We start from the raw sequence: 17,677 nt of genomic DNA on the forward strand, positions 1-17,677 counted from the left end.
AGGGTGTTTGATATGCTTCTTCCTCTGGTCCTGCTGGTCAGTTGATACCAAACATGGAAGTTCCTTGAGTGCCCACTAGTGGAGGGCGAGGGCAGGAAGCCTGGAGCGTGGTGACCACCGCGGATAATCCACAAAGAGGGAAAGCCACACATGGATAGCCAGAGTGCTGCTAAATACTTTCTGGCTGGGCTTCAGTCCGTTGTAGGAATTGGCTTATGTTTCACATGGTGTGGCACCTTCCTTTTGGGCAGTGCTTCCTGTTCATTTTAGAAACGTCTATGTTTTCCCCCACACGTGTAAAGGTTTCTTTCCCATTTGTCTTCCAGCCTCCGAGAGCATGGTCTCCGGCCCCGCCATCATGGAGGACGATGACCAGGAGGTCGATTCGGCAGATGAATCGGTCTCCAACGATATGATGACTGCCGCCGATGAGCCCTCCAAGATGTCGTCTGCCACCGGGCGCCGAATCCGGCGCTTTAAGCAGGAGTGGCTGAAGAAGTTCTGGTTCCTGCGGTACTCCCCAACCCTCAACGAGATGTGGTGCCACGTCTGCCGCCAGTACACGGTGCAGTCCTCCCGCACCTCGGCCTTCATCATCGGCTCCAAGCAGTTCAAGATCCACACCATCAAACTGCACAGCCAGAGCAACCTGCACAAGAAGTGCCTGCAGCTGTACAAACTCCGCATGCACCCCGAGAAGACGGAGGAGATGTGCCGCAACATGACCCTGCTCTTCAACACCGCCTACCACCTGGCTCTCGAGGGCAGGCCCTACCTGGACTTCCGGCCCCTGGCTGAGCTGCTGAGGAAGTGCGAGCTCAAGGTGGTGGACCAGTACATGAATGAGGGAGACTGCCAGATCCTCATCCATCACATCGCCCGGGCACTGCGGGAAGACCTGGTGGAGCGCATCCGCCAGTCACCTTGCCTCAGCATCATCCTGGATGGGCAGAGCGATGACCTGCTGGCCGACACGGTGGCTGTCTACGTCCAATACACCAGCAGCGATGGCCCCCCGGCCACAGAGTTCCTGTCCCTGCAGGAACTGGGGTTCTCCAGCACAGAGAGCTATCTCCAGGCGCTTGATCGAGCCTTTTCTGCCTTGGGTATCCGGTTGCAGGATGAGAAGCCAACCGTTGGCTTGGGCATAGACGGGGCCAACATCACAGCCAGCCTGCGTGCCAGCATGTTCATGACGATCCGCAAGACGCTGCCCTGGCTGCTGTGCCTGCCCTTCATGGTGCACCGGCCCCACCTAGAAATCCTGGATGCCATCAGTGGGAAGGAGCTCCCCTGTCTGGAGGAGCTGGAGAACAACCTGAAGCAGCTGCTGAGTTTCTACCGGTACTCGCCGCGACTCATGTGCGAGCTGCGGTGCACGGCCTCTACCCTCTGTGAGGAGACGGAGTTCCTGGGCGACATCCGGGCCGTGAGGTGGATCATCGGCGAGCAGAATGTCCTCAACGCCCTCATCAAGGACTACCTGGAGGTGGTGGCCCACCTCAAGGACGTCAGCAGCCAGACCCAGCGGGCGGACGCCTCGGCCATCGCGCTGGCCCTGCTGCAGTTCCTCATGGACTACCAGTCCATGAAGCTCATCTACTTCCTCCTGGACGTGATCGCTGTGCTCTCACGCCTGGCCTACGTCTTTCAGGGCCAGTACCTCCTGGTGTCCCAGGTGGATGACAAGATCGAGGAGGCCATCCAGGAGATCAGCCGACTGGCCGACTGCCCCGGGGAATACCTGCAGGAGTTCGAGGAGAATTTCCGGGAGAGTTTCAATGGGATCGCCATGAAGAACCTCAGGGTGGCTGAAGCCAAGTTCCAGTCCATCAGGGAGAAGATCTGCCAGAAGACCCAAGTGATCCTGGCTCAGAGATTCGACTCGCGCAGCCGGATCTTTGTGAAGGCCTGCCAGGTGTTCGACCTCGCCGCCTGGCCCAGGAACAGCGAGGAGCTCGTGAGCTATGGCAAGGAGGATATGATTCAGATATTTGATCACCTGGAGGCTATCCCGACCTTTTCCCGAGACATCTGTCGGGAAGGGCTGGACCCCCGGGGGAGTCTGTTGATGGAGTGGCGAGAACTCAAGGCTGATTACTATACCAAAAATGGTTTCAAGGACCTGATCGGCCACATCTGCAAATACAGACAGAGGTTTCCGCTCTTGAACAAGATCATCCAGGTCCTCAAGGTCCTCCCCACTTCCACCGCTTGCTGCGAGAAAGGCCGAAATGCCCTGCAGCGAGTTCGCAAGAACCACCGCTCCCGCCTGACCCTGGAGCAGCTCAGCGACCTGTTGACCATCGCAGTCAACGGCCCGCCCATTGCCAACTTTGACGCCAAGCGAGCCCTGGACAGCTGGTTTGAGGAGAAGTCTGGCAACACCTACTCTCTGTCCGCCGAGGTCCTCAGCCGGATGTCTGCGCTGGAACAGAAGCCGGTGCTGCAGACCGTGGACCACGGAGCGGAGTTTTACCCGGACATTTAGGGAACCGGTGTCACAGAGGTCACTAAGCTGTTGAATATTTTTTTAATCTATACTCACAAGCTTTGATATATTATATAAATATATATTATATTATATATATTAAAAACCCACACTGAAAAATTTTTAAAAACCAAGGTGACACATCCACCAGAAGCTACTGGGAACTTTCAGAAAGGAATAATGTCAGAAACTGACTCTTGTCTACAACATTTGGCAGCTGCAACATCCGTGGCAACTCATTTTCACTCACAGACGCATGTGCTGGGGCCACACGTGTTCCCACCTACCGGCCAGCCAACAGCATAAGCTAAAATGACGGGTCTCTGTCATCACCTTTAGGTAACTCGTGTCGTCCGTGTTCTTGTCTGGGTGGGTGAGGGGCTTGGGTTGGGGTTTATGTTCTTGCCTTTTCTTGTTTGGTTTTATGGTGGGGTTTCTCAGCCTCTGTGTTGACATGCTGGTCCGGCTGAGTCCGATCTCTGATTTGGGATAAGGGCGGGTTGTGTATCTGGATCAGGTGTTTTGACTTTCTCTCCCACCTGACTTCAGCTGGAGAGATTTTTACTCTTTTCTTCACTGTCTTAGAAACATGCGTTGGTCAAACTGTGACACCCACTACTCCCCACCTCTGTCGCCAATCCCGTCCCTGGGTTGTTCATTCCCTCCTTCCAGACCCCCTGGATCCTTATTTCCTGTAATACTGAAGGCAAAATTGCCTGACAACCGAGCTTGAAATCCTGGGGAAGGAAGAGGGGATGCCCGTTTTGCATTCCTGTTTTTAAATAGTGTGGGATAAAATAATCTGATTCCATTCAGATCCAGGGCTGCTGGAGAAATGAAGAGCCGAGAAATCCAGACCCCAAAGGGCAGCGATTTATTGGCTAAAAATAAGTAAAATGAAAAATATGTATTCAATTTACATAAATTATTTATACTCTATCTTTATAATCGTATAATGGGGGGAGGGGTATTTTTTTCCTTTAATAATCAAGAAATGCCTGCCAGAGTTCCGTGGCAGGACATGTCAATGCAAGTTGGGCCCTGGATTATGCAAATGAGAGTCTCTAGAGATTTAGTCCTTTTTCTGCAACAGGCTGATAACCAGCCCTACCCCCTGGCAGGAAGGTAGTGGGAACCTGGGTGATGCATCTATGCCTGTGAACACTTCCATTTTTGAACAGGGTAGAGATGTCCTAGGAGAAAGGAATAAGCAAGGGGAAAGATAGGACTCTCAAAGGCATCAGCCTACACACACACACACACACACACACACACACACACACACACAACCAACCACGATATAAGCTTTAGAAGTAGCCACTTGCCTACTCCCTGGGGCAAGTAGTGGTTTAAGCTAGAGGAGTCAGATCAATGCTCTTTCATTCATTTAACTACCAGTATACCTCGCAAGGGAGTTTTGTTTTGTTTTTTCAATGTGTGTGAGCTGTTAGAAGAAACTTCTGTTCATGTTTCCACACTTGGTTTATGCATATTTGATATGCAGAGATCCCGTATCATGGGTGCAGGTCATATTTGGGGGAGGGAGGAAGATCCGCACCGTCTGTGGTCATTAGGGAGCCACCCCTCTCAGCTGGAAGAGGGTGAGCAAAGGATCATGTGCTCTGGCCCCAGGGTCCCCGACCAGCTTGGCTCAGACATTATAAAACTGTGGTGGCTCCCTCCCTTCTGGTTGATCTTGCCTCTGAGGCCTCATGCCACCGTAGCGAACATAGTAGAAACGTCATCAACACTGAACATGTCACTCCCCCTTCCTGCCCTGCCAGTCCCTTCACCCCCCACAGGTCCCATCCCCCACCCCCATGGTCTTGGTGCTAAGATAACTTTAGAATCATTGCTGCTAGTTGATAGCTTTTCATTACATAAATATATTATATATATTATATATTATTTTTGAAACTTTTTGTTTGTTTGTTCCAACAGTGATGTAGCATGGTAAAACAAAAAACAAAACCTGGTTTTCTCTGACGGTCCCACTGCCAGGCCTCGTATGCTGCCTTCGTCAACAAATCAATGCACCCCTGCCTGTGGCATCCAGCCCCCCACCCCTTCCCCAGCCCCACATACTTCCCCACCCTCCTCTGAACAAGGAGAGAGAAGAAACTAGCAAGGAAAGACCCAAAGCTCTTTCTGATGCTTTGAAATTCCCAGCCTCACTCCACTTCCCCACTTTAAGCTGATGTCTCCTCCCCCCACTCCACCCTTCCCATCAGGTCAGTAACTGTGGTCAAGTGGGATGCTATTGCAAAGCACACGGTTCCACCTTTCCCTCCCCAGCTTCCTCTCCACCACACAGACTAAGATGGCTCGAAGGCAGAGGTGGATGGCAAGGTGGGCGGGCCTCGGTGGAGGCAGAAACAGTAGGTTGGGATCCGTTCTTCTAGCCAACAGATGCCTTACACCTTCTCTTCCCCCACCTCTACTCCTCCCCACCCACTGCATTGGGACCCTCTGTGGATAGTCCTCCTAAACCACTCATTTGCAAACCAGGAAGAGAGTATCTGCTTGAGCATCTAGTCAGGGCTGTGAATGTGTCCTCTCGAGAGACCACGGTCCAACTCAGCTCAGTGTTTATCCACAGGGAACCATCCTTTGGGCCAATGCCATTTTCAACCTGTACCTTCTGAGAGAGCTGGGAGCCAGTGACCTGCTTCTGGGCTAGAAGCATGAGCTATGGCTACAGGCGGCCACCTGTTCAGCCAGGGTCTGAAACAGAGAGGTTGGGCTCTCTGGAGAGTCTTGAACTTTGGCAAGGCTCCCAAACACTGGGTGCGCATGCCCTTTGCTGAATTCAGCTAGGCCGTGTCAGACACTCTGAAGGCCACTTTGCCTGGACACAGGGGATAATCGGGGTGACACCACTGCAATTTACACAGGGGCTTTTCTCAGCCTGGATGCTCCCAGGAGGCTCAGTGCTTCTGTCCTGTGCATGGGGCATGTGACTACCGGTGATTTCTATCACAGGCATTTCCCACTCTCTGCTTCTTGAGAAGGACTTTTGGGCTGATGGAACCCTCAGGGTCTAGTCCAGGGAGGCACATGCTTGGCTAACCTAACCTTCCTTTGATGGGTATAAACAGTGGTTGGCTGGGCAGCCATTACATCCCAACTGTGGTGGCTTCAGACAAGACAGAGCCCTTTAACTCAGCCCCTGGCTTAGAAGTGACAACCATTGGCTTAGAATAAAGTGTGTGTGTGTCTGGGCTTGAGACTTGTCCTAATTGAACTTTCTTTGGCTTTTGGAGGGGGTGGGAAGTGAGATCAGGTTTGGGGGCGGGGGGGCAATCATGCCTAGCACATACATTGCCGAGCCTGGGAACCAGAGGCCCTTGTGGTTAAAACGGTGTGCTTCTCCTCAAGGAGGAAAACCGTTACCATCCTGGAAACTGAGGACAGCCCAGGCCTGCCTGGAACTCTTGCTGGGTCAGAACCCCCAGGTCTGGCTGCCTGGTTGAATATGAGTTCAGGCATCTCAATCACCAGTTGGTTTTTTTGTGGGTTTTGTTTGGTTTGTTTGGGTTTTTTTGTGTTTTTTTTGTTTTTGTTTTTTGGACTGCTGGCCACATCCCATAGTACTGGGTGGAGTCTGATTTCCTCATCCTCGCTTGGGAATGAGAACAGGCTCCCGCTCCAAGATCCCTGGATAGCAGGGGTCAGTGCTGGACCCTGAATCCAGGGCAGTTGGGGGTCATGGCCCCAACCCATCCTACTTGCTACCATGTTGAGTCGTCTTGCCTAGCCCTTCTCCTTGACTTGCTTCTGTTGATTCTATCATTTGGAGAAAGGACCTTGTAATTATTTAAGGTAATGTTGAAATGTTTTCCATGTGGGAAAGCAGTAGAATGCTGAAAACGATCCTGGAGAGAGGGAAGTGGAATACGAACTGGGCCCAACCCAGGCTGGGGGGCTAGAGTCACTTTAGCTGTTCCCTGGAGCCTCCTGGGCTCCAGCAAGTGGCCTGGGGGGTTGAAATAGAAATTCTCTTCTAGATTCCTCCCCCTTCATTTTTCCTCCACCCTCGGGGTCTAGTCCAGGGAGCAGGAAATCGGTACCTAGAGCTGGTGTTGGCTTACTGTCTGGATTGATTTCCAAGTAGAATTCGTGTTTTTTCTTGGTCCTATCACCCAGTTTGGGCAGAAGGCTCCAATCCCACTGGGACTCACACTCCCCCCTTCTCCTAGGGGCAGGCCCAGCCAGGCCAGCCTCGGACAGCCCAAGCAGGGAGGCCAGGCCTGCTTCACCAAGAAAGGCGTGTTCGTGTTCGGAGGCTGGGGAGCTTGGGGCAGTTCCATTCCAGATACCAGCCTCCTGGAGGTGGTGCTGGGTCTGAGGTTCCAGTCTGGGTCTTGAGGGAAGATTACATGCAGGACCCTTTTTCTGCCTGGAGGAGGACCCCTCTCTGCTCTCTGTTCTGGGTGCTTTAGATGGAGCTGTGATATGTGATGGAGCCTTTGAGGTGATCTTTGTGTGTTAGCCAGAGGGAGTAAAAGTGCCCTTTGGGGAGGAAAATGGTACGGCCCACCTCTTCCATCTGGCTCTCCCCCACCCCAACCCCTTCAAGTGGTATCGCCCTAGAAATACCTATGCAATCCAGTCTCCCTAGGAGAGTGCATGGAAGCAGGGGTATGTGCAGTGTATAATACAAATGCTACAGCATATATATTGTATATATGGACATATACAGTACGTATACACAGAGTAAGAGATTGAATCACGTCTATATATCTATAAATAATATCCTATATATTTATACATTTTTATGTTTTAAATAGATTTAAAAATAGAGTCTATAGAGAGCTGGGAGAGCAACGGGAAAGCCTGTGTTGTGCAAAGAGGGAGGAGGCAGAGCCTTTTGCAGGGGCTGATGAGGGAGCTAAGCAGGCAGGGTTTGCCAGGAATGGAGCCTCCTACCCCCAGTGGTGGAGAGGAGCATAACTGGGTCCCGGCCCTCTCCGTGCACTTTCTCTCCTTTACCGCAGGCTTGGTCTGAGGTTGGAAGGAGATACTCACTCCCTGAGCTCCAACTGAAGTGCCCCCTTCACCCCCCCGCAAGCCTATGGTGTGGTCGCTGCTGCCTGGCAGTAGCTCATGATCACTGACCCATGGTGTAGGGACCACTGCACAATTTTCCCTAAATGCCCTCTTCCCCCACCCCCCCACCCCCAGGAGCAAGCAGCATTGGTGGCCATAGGAAAGGTGCAAATTGGACCAAGAGTGGTCCAAGAAAGATGCTGCCCCTCCCTCCTCCCATGTTTCTACTGCCCCCTAGAGGCCAAACCTCTGGAGTACCTCCCTCACCCACTCCATCACTGTCCGCCAGGGACTGGAGAAGTGAAGTGGGCAGCATGAGCATCACCAGACAGTGCTGCTCACCATCAAGAAGCTTCCTGGCCAGGGCAGGGGTCATCAGCTAACTCGGGGGGGGGGGGGGGGGGCGGGGAGACATATCCGCACACTCATGAATTCAGTAGCAATTCCAGTTCCGAAGCAGGGCTTTGGCCCAGCCCACTTTGCACAGCTGCTGCTGCTGGCTGTACTCAGGACAACCAACTCTCTTCCCTCTCCTGCACGGAGGCCCACCGACCCCTCACCTTCCCGCCACCGTAACAGGCAGGTTTAGTTCACATACACTGTTCTGACTCTGACTTGAGGCAGAGGCTGAGCCGGACGCCCCATGAGGGAGGGCTGGTGCAGCCCCGTTGGAATCAGAAGCCCGTTTTGCTTCCAGGTTTCTCTCTCGGTCGTTTCTTTCCCCTGAAGGCGGGGAGGAGGGGCTGATGGGGTTGCAGTTGAAGGGAGACACAAGACAGCTGCGTCCTCTGTGCTCCAGACCAGCCTCTGCCTCTTGGCTCTCCCATCCCTGAGCCCCATCTTGCTCTTCCCCACCATCCTACCAACAAACCTCAGTTTCCGGCAGACCCACCCCTATGCCGACAGTCGGGGGCGGGTCTGTTCTGCCAGTGCCCACCTCCTCTCCCTCCAAGTCCGCCTGGGTCTCCTTGAGCCACAGCTAGATGCCAACCGGGTCTTGGAACACCCTCCAGGGCCTGGCTCAAGAACGGCCAGGCCTGGTCCAAGCCTTCCTCCCACCGCGGTGGATCAGACCCATGGCCAGGGGATGGGCACCCCGGGTAGCAATCCCACAATGCACTGTACCTCAGAGAGAGAGCAGCCACGGGGCATCAAGGCACCGGGCCCTCCGTCCAGGGACAGCCGGTTACAGTACTGCTCACAAAAAGACAAGGGCCAGGCTGCCCTTGGCACCCTCCGTCTTCACTCACCTCTCCGGAAGAGCCAGCAGTCTGATTCAGTCTTTTTCAGCCCCTGTCTCTCTCCTTCTCTCCACCCCCACGCTGCTGAACCATGTCATTTCAATCCTAAAGGAAAAATGTAGTGGGGGAGGGGGGGTGCCTGGGAGTCTATTATCACATACATATGAATATGTTAATACTTTCTTTCTTAAAAAAGAAAAAAATCTCGATGTTATTATTTTGCAGACTACGCTTTATAGTACCTGTGTGACGGGACCTAGAACACTGGATACAAATAGAGCTATGTTGGTTTATCATAATATGTACGCAGAACCTTCCTTTTGTCATATTATCCTTGTAATGTAAGGAGATTGTTAATAAAAGCATTTAAATTTACTCACCAAGGTCGAATCCTTGCCTCCTTGCCTCTAGCCCTGGCCTGTGCTCAGGCCGATTCAGAATGGGTCCCCTCTCAATGCCTCCGCTGCCAGATTAGCAGCCTGCCTGCTGCCAGCTTAGAAGGAACTAGAAGAGGCCCTGAGCCCCTTCCTGCTGCTCTCACTTTTCTGTCATTCAAGTCTACTTCCAGCGGGTCCCCTACGTGCCTCATCTACTAGTCAGGCCAAACAGAGGTGTAATTGAAACCATGAGAAATAAATCTACTGCCCAGCCGGTGTGGCTCATGGTCGAGTGTCGAGCTATGCACCTCGAGGTCTATTCCCGATCAGGTCACATGCCTGGATTCTGGGCTCTCACCCAGGAGGGGCGTGAAGGAGGCAGCCAATCGATGTTCTCTTTTGTCGATGTTTCTATCTCTCTCTCCCTTTCCCTTCCTCTCTCTCTCTCTCTAAAAAAAAAAAATCAATAAAAATATGTTTTAGAAAATAATAATGAGCCCTAACAGGTTTGGCTCAGTGGATAGAACATCAGCCTGCAGACTGAAGGATCCCAGGTTCGATTCCGGTCAAGGGCATGTACCTTGGTTGCGGGCACATCCCCAGTAGGGAGTGTGCAGGAGGCAGCTGATTGATGTTTCTCTCTCATCGATGTTTCTGACGCTCTATCCCTCTCCCTTCCTCTCTGCAAAAAAATCAATAAAAACATGTTTTAAAAAATAATAATGAATAAATCTACCTACCCCTAATGCATTTGTCCTGCAAGAATCTCTTTGAGAAAACACACAGATTTATCGCAGATGAAAGGTTGTCCTAATGCTCCCTCCACGGCCTCCCATGATTCTCCACATGCATCCCCTGGGGAGGGATCTTTTCCCAGTAGTTCCCAGTGATGTTTTACCCAAATTGTTTTAGAAAGAAGATGGGCATAAATTTCATGAAGATACAGGTAAGTGTTTTTATTTTTTCCTCCCAGATGCCAATCTCTACCCCTACCCCGCCCTGTCTGGCATCCCTTCACTGGCTTCCCCTTGTTCCTTTCCTTAACCTCGCCCTCTGAGAGCCTGCCATCTCCCTCCCAGCATGTGTCCCTCACTGTGCGGTCACAGTGGAAGTCCTGGATTCCTCTACCTCACCTGTTGCTGTCTCGGTTTGTTCCTTTGATCAGAATGACCCTGCACCTGATCCCTGACTACATCTGGCCTTGACCCTGTCCCTTCTCTAGACAAAGCTGGAGGTTGCCGAGTTCTCCTCCCCTCCACCTAGCTCTGGTCCCTTGGTTAATGCCCGCCCCCAAGCCAGGCAGGTGCCCCCTAATTCTCCCTGGGAAGAAAACTTTTCCAGCTCCTTCCAGCTGAGTGATTCTCAGAGTCAGTGGTTCTGGATAGCATTTTGAAGCTACTGCCTTCGCATCTGTTACCTTCCCAAGAAAGACACTTGGCCACTGGCCATATGCCAGAGCCTGGACTTTAGGGTTAGAGGTAGGTATGCCCGATTCAAATCCCCCCTCTGGGCCTCTTACAGGCAGTGAGATGTTGGACAAGTCACTTATCTGAGTCTGTGTCTTTAGTACTGAGCACAGAGCAGTGGGTAATGCATGCTGTTTCTCATTATCACCGTTGTTACCTTTTAGATCAAGATGGAGTAGGTGCTAAGAAGTGATGGGTTTCCTTCTTTCCCATAGAATTCCTGCTACCCTCCGTGAGGGGCTGCCCATGACTTTTATTACAGAGCCTCTAATACAGCGGTTCTCAACCTGTGGGTCGCGACCCCTTTGGCCGTCAGACGACCCTTTCACAGGGGTCGGTCGCCTAAGACCATCCTGTATATCAGATATTTACATTATGATTCATAACAATAGCAACATTACAGTTATGAAGTAGAAACAAAAATAATTTTATGGTTGGGTCACAACATAGGAACTGTATTTAAAGGGCCAGAAGGTTGAGAACCACTGCTCTAATACCTATTTTGGCAGCCAGCATGAACACCCCCACTGAATGGAGAACACCTGTTCCTTTTCAACCCAGAGAGAGATCCTCAGGTACCTATTTCTGCTTTAACAGCTCACCTAACCTGGCTCTGGGGGGAAAAGAGACTGCGCAGAGGTTTTGTTGGTTGGTTTTGGCTGGGAAGGCAGGTTTCTCCTTGTTTGTCCCTGGTTGGTGTCCCTGGGTTTCTGAAATAAGATTTCTGCCATCACCCACTTGTCAATGGGATGCCCTGGGACACCGGGAAGGGAAGCCATGCTCCAGCCTGGGCTGCGCTGACAGGAGATCACACCTGGCTGAGGACCAGCCACCACAGGGCCTGTTTCCATGGCAATGTCTGGCTTCCAGCCTGCGAGACTGGCTTTCTCCCACCTCCTCCCAGGTAGGCACCTGCCTCCATCTCTGGCTTGGGGAAGCTGCCCATGGTCCCATCACGGACCACCTGTGCTGGCTCACCTGCAGGAGATGAAGCAAGGAGCGCAGGGGCAGTTGAAAATGCCCATCCCCCCCTAAATCCATCCATAGCTCCATCTTGTGGCTCTCTCCTTGCCTGGCATCTGCCCGGGGAGGGAGACAGACAGATGCTAGGGACCTGAGCTCCTGCAGTGGTGGTGCTTCCAATTGGCTCTAGAAAGATAGAAACTCTTGGATGGAAAATTACCACCAGCTCCATTAGCAATTAAGGAAATGAGAAGAGACTGACTCAGAGCCCCCGGTGACATTGCATATTGTGTGGAGGAGTGGGTGGCTGCCAGAAGGACTTCAGAAGATGCCAGGGAGGATTGCCAACATGGGGCAGGTGCACACGTATGTGGGTTTAAGTGGTTTTATGCCCAAGATTGGAGGCCAAAATATGTGTGAAAAGTCTAGACTACAGAATCACAAAATATTAAAACTTAAATCTAGAAGGGACCTGAGTGATCACTTGATCCAAATTCATTGCATTGATGTGGAAAGCGACGTCCAGAGGCAAGTGGCTTGCCCAGGGCCATGAAGGTGGCCTGTGACAAAGCCAGCCCGGGCTGCAGGTGCTCAGTTCCTAAATGCATTGCTCTTGACTCGGTTTATGCACAGGAACAGAGCGTACTTAAGGCAATTCAGGAGGAAAGCCTTGTATAAAGTGATTAATGAATATACTCCCCTCTCCCATTTCTCCTTTCTGTAAGTCCAGACTCTCAAATATTAGTTTTGGGCTCTGATGGGCCATATGCATAGTTACCTATAAAGCATAGTTTATATAATACTTGGCTATGCAGGATAAATTCCACTCCTCTGATTTTATTATGAAAATAAAAATCCTGGTTGTCATTAAAATGTGATATGTATGTAATATAAAATAAGGAGTTATATGCACAGACTTGGTAAGCGAAAACATCTCACGGCTTCCTTTACGGATCCTTTTTAAGAACCTTTAGTTTTAATTACATGAGACCTGGCTAATTTCCTACTGATTTAAAAACCCAGGCCCTGCCTCTGGCTTAAGGCCAGAGCCCCTTCCTCTGTACACCAGGCTGCAGCAGCCACCAGGAGGGCCTAGGGGGCGGGGCTCAAGGAGTCCCCTTGTCCCTGCCCACCGTCCAGAGTACAGAGGTACCACCGGTTGCTGCACTGACTCTTCCAGAGCTTTTGCTTTGGGAGATTAGAGAAAGAGGAGTCTCTAGTTTCCAACTGACTTTTCTTCTCAACAAGGAAGTCAGAGCCCCCAGAGCACTTGCATCCCTACTTGCATGTAATCCCTTTGACTGGGTGCTCAAGCAAGACCACCAAGGTGCACGCAGGCATGCACACACACAGAGCAATCTGTGATCCAGCCATTCTACTCACTCCAGGTAGATATGTGAGAGAAGCCTGCACAGGCATCTGCCCCGGGAGGGAGACAGACAGATGCTAGGGATCTGAGCTCCTGCAGTGGTTGGTGGTGCTTCTGATTGGTTCTCAAAAAATAGAAACTCTTGGGTGGAAAATGACTACGAGCTCCATAAGCAATAAAGAAAATGAGAAGAGCCTGACTCAGAGCCTCAGGTGACACTGCACATCCATAACAGTTCTGTAACAGCAAAGTAAAGGTGAGAGGGGGAGGGGAGAGAGAGAGAAAGAGGGGGTAGGGAGAGAAAGGAAGGAAGAAAGGAAGGAAAAAAAGAAAAGGAAACCTCTAAGTGTATATCAAAACAGACTGGGATGGTGGTATATCCATACAGTGGAATATTATACAGCAACAAAAAATGAACTGAACTGGACCTACATATGTCTGCATAGATAAAGCTCAAAATTTTAGTGTGAAGTGAAAACAGTGTGATGAAATTTAAATTAAATTTTAAAACACATAACAATAATCTATGGCACCCAGGGCTTACATGTGCATGCAGTAAAGGGATAAAGAAATGCTTGTGGTGAGACATAAATTCAGGATGGTGGTCTCCTCGGTAAAGGGCTGAAGGAACTTCAACTGTATCTGTCAAGTTTTATAAAGCCTGGCAGTGGTTCATGAGTGTTTATCAAATGATCACTTCTGCATTTTATATGTTTAAAATGTTAAGTGAAAAGAAGGAAACACCAGGTAGGTAGTAACCCAGTTGGAAATTATTTATTTACCACTGAAAGGTTTTTGCTCTGAAGTGTGACACCAGACATAGGACTACAATGTCTCATGCGTCTTCTTTGTGCTTCGGTTCATAATTGCAAACAAACACACACTTAGCACTGACAACAGGAAACACGGTGGCAGAAATGAATCACAGGGGCTAGATCTCGTTTCACGGTTCTCAGCTCAGTTTGGCTTAGGCAATAGCTGCCTGCCCCCCAGGACTCCTCACATCCCAAAGGAATTGCCCCATCTTGCTCTCTACATGGGGTGATTTGTCACTCAACCCACAGCAAGAGTCATGTCCCAAATTGAAATGGACAGGCGCGTGCAAGATCTTGACCAATAGGCACTCAACAAATAGATATTAATGTGATGTAAGAAGTGGAGCCAAGATTAATTCTTTGTCCCCATCGCCGTATCTATGAAAGAACCAGGTCACGGTGTGGGCAACAGTCAGTTGGAGATGGTTTCTTACTTTATTTTTATCTCTGTTTTGTGACCTTCTTAGATAACACGCCCTGGCAAAGGACCAGGTGTTCCTTTCAAAAAATCAAATGCGCTCACACGGACCCAATTACACTAATGTGGTAGTAAATTGTAAATGTGCCTGGTACTAGGTAAGCTGATGCAAAGAGTGCTGAAGTTTTTGGATTTGGCAGTCTGGTATCTGAATAATATAAAATTCACCAGGACGAAGTTCGGGTAGAAAAGCACAGCGATTATATTCTCTTCTATCATCAGTGACATTTACACAGTTACAAATTGTGAGTAGGTGAATGGTCATACTCAATGTCATGACTTTCTAGGCCAACTGGGATTTCTGATGCCTGTATCTTTGAGAAATCAGCCAGGACTCTGATTTTTATGCCAGTTGCAGTGACCTATTCTGTCTACTCCCCTATCCATCCTTTACTCATTAATTCATTCAACAAATACTGTACTTAGGGCCCATGAGCCAGCTTTGTTCAAGGTGTCAAAACACACCAGACAAAAACCCCTGTAAAATCTCTCTCATTTCTGTGCATGTCTGTTAAGAGAGCTGATAACTGACACCCAAGATGTCCTGTGGTGGCATTTGATTCTTATTAGCAGCAACCTTTAGTTTACAGACTCTGGAAAACTAAACCTCTGAGATCCAAAGAAATGAAAGCCTCATAGTGGAAAGAGCATGGGCGGAGTTGATATTTCTGGAATCAGAGACCCAACCCAATCCATCTCAAGCATCCTTTGGTGTGACTATAAGGCAGGTACATAGATTTGTAAGGAAGTGGAACCGTATTTCCTGATTTTAAGCCTAGAATCCAGACTTTTTTAGATTAAAGTAGCAGATGTTACCAAGAAGAAAGTACTGATCAGCTTACATAGAGAATGTTCTGTTCTCTTTTAGCTATGCCAACCAAAAAAAAGGAAACAAGAGTGAGGTGGGTGAGGGTATCTCAAAAACATGATGTAGGAAATCACTAACAAATGCTTTGCCTAAAAAAACTTGGCAGGAGGTGGTAAATGTTAGTGATCAAGATTTCTAATTATCTGAGAGGTTTTCTCATTAAAGAGGGATTAGATATTTTTTCTGTTTCTTCAGAGGGTAGGTAGAAGTTGTTTCTAATGATTTTCTACTTTGGTGCAGAAAGGAAAAAATGATAACTATGGGCGATAAGATCCCTATCAGATTCTCAGGGGGAGGCTAAGAATGACTTGTTGAGGTTGAAGGATAGCCCTAACCCATCTTGTCTAGAAATTCTCGTTTAGATCAGCCCTAGGGTGACACTGGAAGGCCCAGAATTTGGATGTCAGTATTAAGGAGTCCAAATGCAGAATTCATGGTTCTGAAAATGCCTGGGATGGTTCTGGTACTTTCCAGGCATTGTCAGCTGCCAACTTAAAGCTTAAAGATGATCCTCTGGTGGTTTCAGAGTTTGCTTCTAGCCAGGGAGTGCCTACAGCTTTCAAGCATGCTTTCATCTATCAATCGTAGCATTTACCCAGACAGAGCTGCCATGTCATTAGTCCTGCTTAGCAGACAGCCAACAACAGAACCCAGGAGTCCTGGTTCGAGGGCAAGTATATCCACTCCACAAGGCTCATCATTTAATTAATGATATGGGCAGCTACTTGGAATAATAAGGTAGGAATCTGAAACTTAGCTGCTGGTTACTTACTGATTTTAAAGTGACAGGCCCTGAAAACTGATTGGAGGCACATTTGTAAAAGTCTTCGTTTCCTAATTATCTTCCTTCTCCACCTCCACGGAGCCAGGCATAATAGACTAATATGTGTCCCAAACTGAATTCTTCCTGAAGTGACTGGACTGCTAGAAGCGATGGGACTATCTTGGAGGGTCACTTTGGTGATGCTGGTGGATGTGACAACTAGCGCCCAATAACTAACAGGGGGATCCCACACTGTCAAGGAAGGTCCCCCCCCAAATATAATATAAATTGATTCTGAGATAAAACAATAAAGCTATTCAATAAAAAGTACAAATTCAGTCCAAGAGCAGGATCTGAAAAGCACAAATGAAAAATATTAAGAATTAAAATAATTAAATTAAAAACCTAGAGGCTTCTAAATGTCACACTGATGGTTGAGACATCCAGTACTGGAACTGGCTGTGAAAACCTGTCTGGAATGTTGTAGAAGGGGTTCCTCCAGGCACAGTGCTCCAACCTCTGCATCCAGACCACCGATGCATGTTAAAAGGCAGGCTCCTGGGGTCCAGCCAGGAACACTAGTTTGGAATGTCTGCTGGTGATTTCTTCACACTGAGGGTTTGAGAACTGCTGGACTACTGCTGCCTGGTTCGGGAGCATGACTTCATGCTGGCCGAGATGTCAACCCACCCTAACAATCTCCAATTCTATGAGTAGTTCCAGGATACTTTTATTTTCTTCATCATTTTTGAAATGCTCACTTTTAAGAAAACACATTCTTTGTATCCATTATTCCCCAAACTCAGCTTTCTCTGCATCTGGATTAACATGCCCACCCCGCAAAACCCGCACTCTGGCTGCATTTGCTAAGTGTCTCTTCTGTGACACAGATCAGCAAAATGCACTCCCCAGGGTGACCCAAATGTCCACACACTGCCCTCTCCTGCTCATTGTTCAGACACGGGGGTGTGATGAGAGAGGAATAGGGTCCTGGTCTTTGCAAAGATGTCTGTCTTCTGAGTGTCATTACGAGGATGTGGCACAAAGAAGAGGTCACAGAGGACAGCTGGGACGGAAGGGGCAGGGCCGTGCCCGAGAAGGGAGGTGGACTGGGAAGCTGCTACAGGTGCAGCTGGTGCCACATGGCGATCTGCCGGCGCGGGTTTTTGAGCATCTCCTCCCAGTGGCTGCGCTCAGAGCCGGAGGCGTGCAGGCCCAGGCTGCAGTGGCCCAGCACGCAGCTCTGCCCCTCCTCTTCCTGGCCCAGCACCTCCAGCTCCACGCTGGAGGCCTGCAGCAGGTCATCTGGCAGCTCGAACATGATCATCTCATTCCACACAGGGTTGATCTTGTGCTTGGCTCGTTTTGTCTGCTTCTTTTTCAGCTTCCGAGCTTGGTGCTTTAAGGTCACCTTGACAGAGACATCTGGGCAGGAACAGAAGGGAAAGAGAGTCAGAGAGAAGGGTCAAGAGTGAGTTTCTGGGATGTGGTGAGGCCCAGGCTAATGCTCTCTCTTAGGGATGGAGAGAAAGGGTCTCTGGTTCAAGGTCTACACTGAGACTCCCTCTTTATGCACCCCCTCCCCACCTCCATGGGTCAGGTATGAATTCAAAAATTATTCAATGCTCACCATATGGCAGACACTGGTCTAGGCATGGGAATACAGCAAAAGTCCCTGCCTCATAGAATGTATACTCAAGTATGGAAAACAGACAACAGCATCATGTATAAGGCTGGTCATCGGGTGGCCCATGATTGTGTCATGCTAGCGATAACCAGGGAATCACCCTTTGCCAT

At 49.7% G+C, this 17,677-nt stretch overlaps 2 protein-coding genes across 2 annotated transcripts in view; one reads left to right on the forward strand and one right to left on the reverse strand.

Moving 5' to 3' along the window:
- Window positions 1-2,491, forward strand: part of PRDM11 (PR/SET domain 11) — a gene marked incomplete at its 3' end in the record, with an annotated part of 43,944 nt that extends 41,453 nt beyond the window's left edge. Inside the window, exon 7 of the mRNA XM_081100364.1 lies at window positions 327-2,491. Within this exon, the coding sequence (XP_080956490.1) occupies window positions 327-2,491 (2,165 nt within the window). The remainder of the gene's footprint in view (window positions 1-326) is intronic.
- An 11,220-nt stretch (window positions 2,492-13,711) lies between these two features.
- The window catches only part of SYT13 (synaptotagmin 13), a 36,397-nt gene continuing 32,431 nt past the window's right edge, over window positions 13,712-17,677 (reverse strand). Inside the window, exon 6 of the mRNA XM_081098504.1 lies at window positions 13,712-17,305. Coding sequence (XP_080954630.1) covers window positions 17,001-17,305 — 305 coding nt within the window. The 3' untranslated portion in view covers window positions 13,712-17,000. The remainder of the gene's footprint in view (window positions 17,306-17,677) is intronic.

The sequence above is a fragment of the Myotis nattereri genome, assembly GCF_964212035.1.
Source record: "Myotis nattereri genome assembly, chromosome: 9".
Classification (NCBI taxonomy): domain Eukaryota; kingdom Metazoa; phylum Chordata; class Mammalia; order Chiroptera; family Vespertilionidae; genus Myotis; species Myotis nattereri.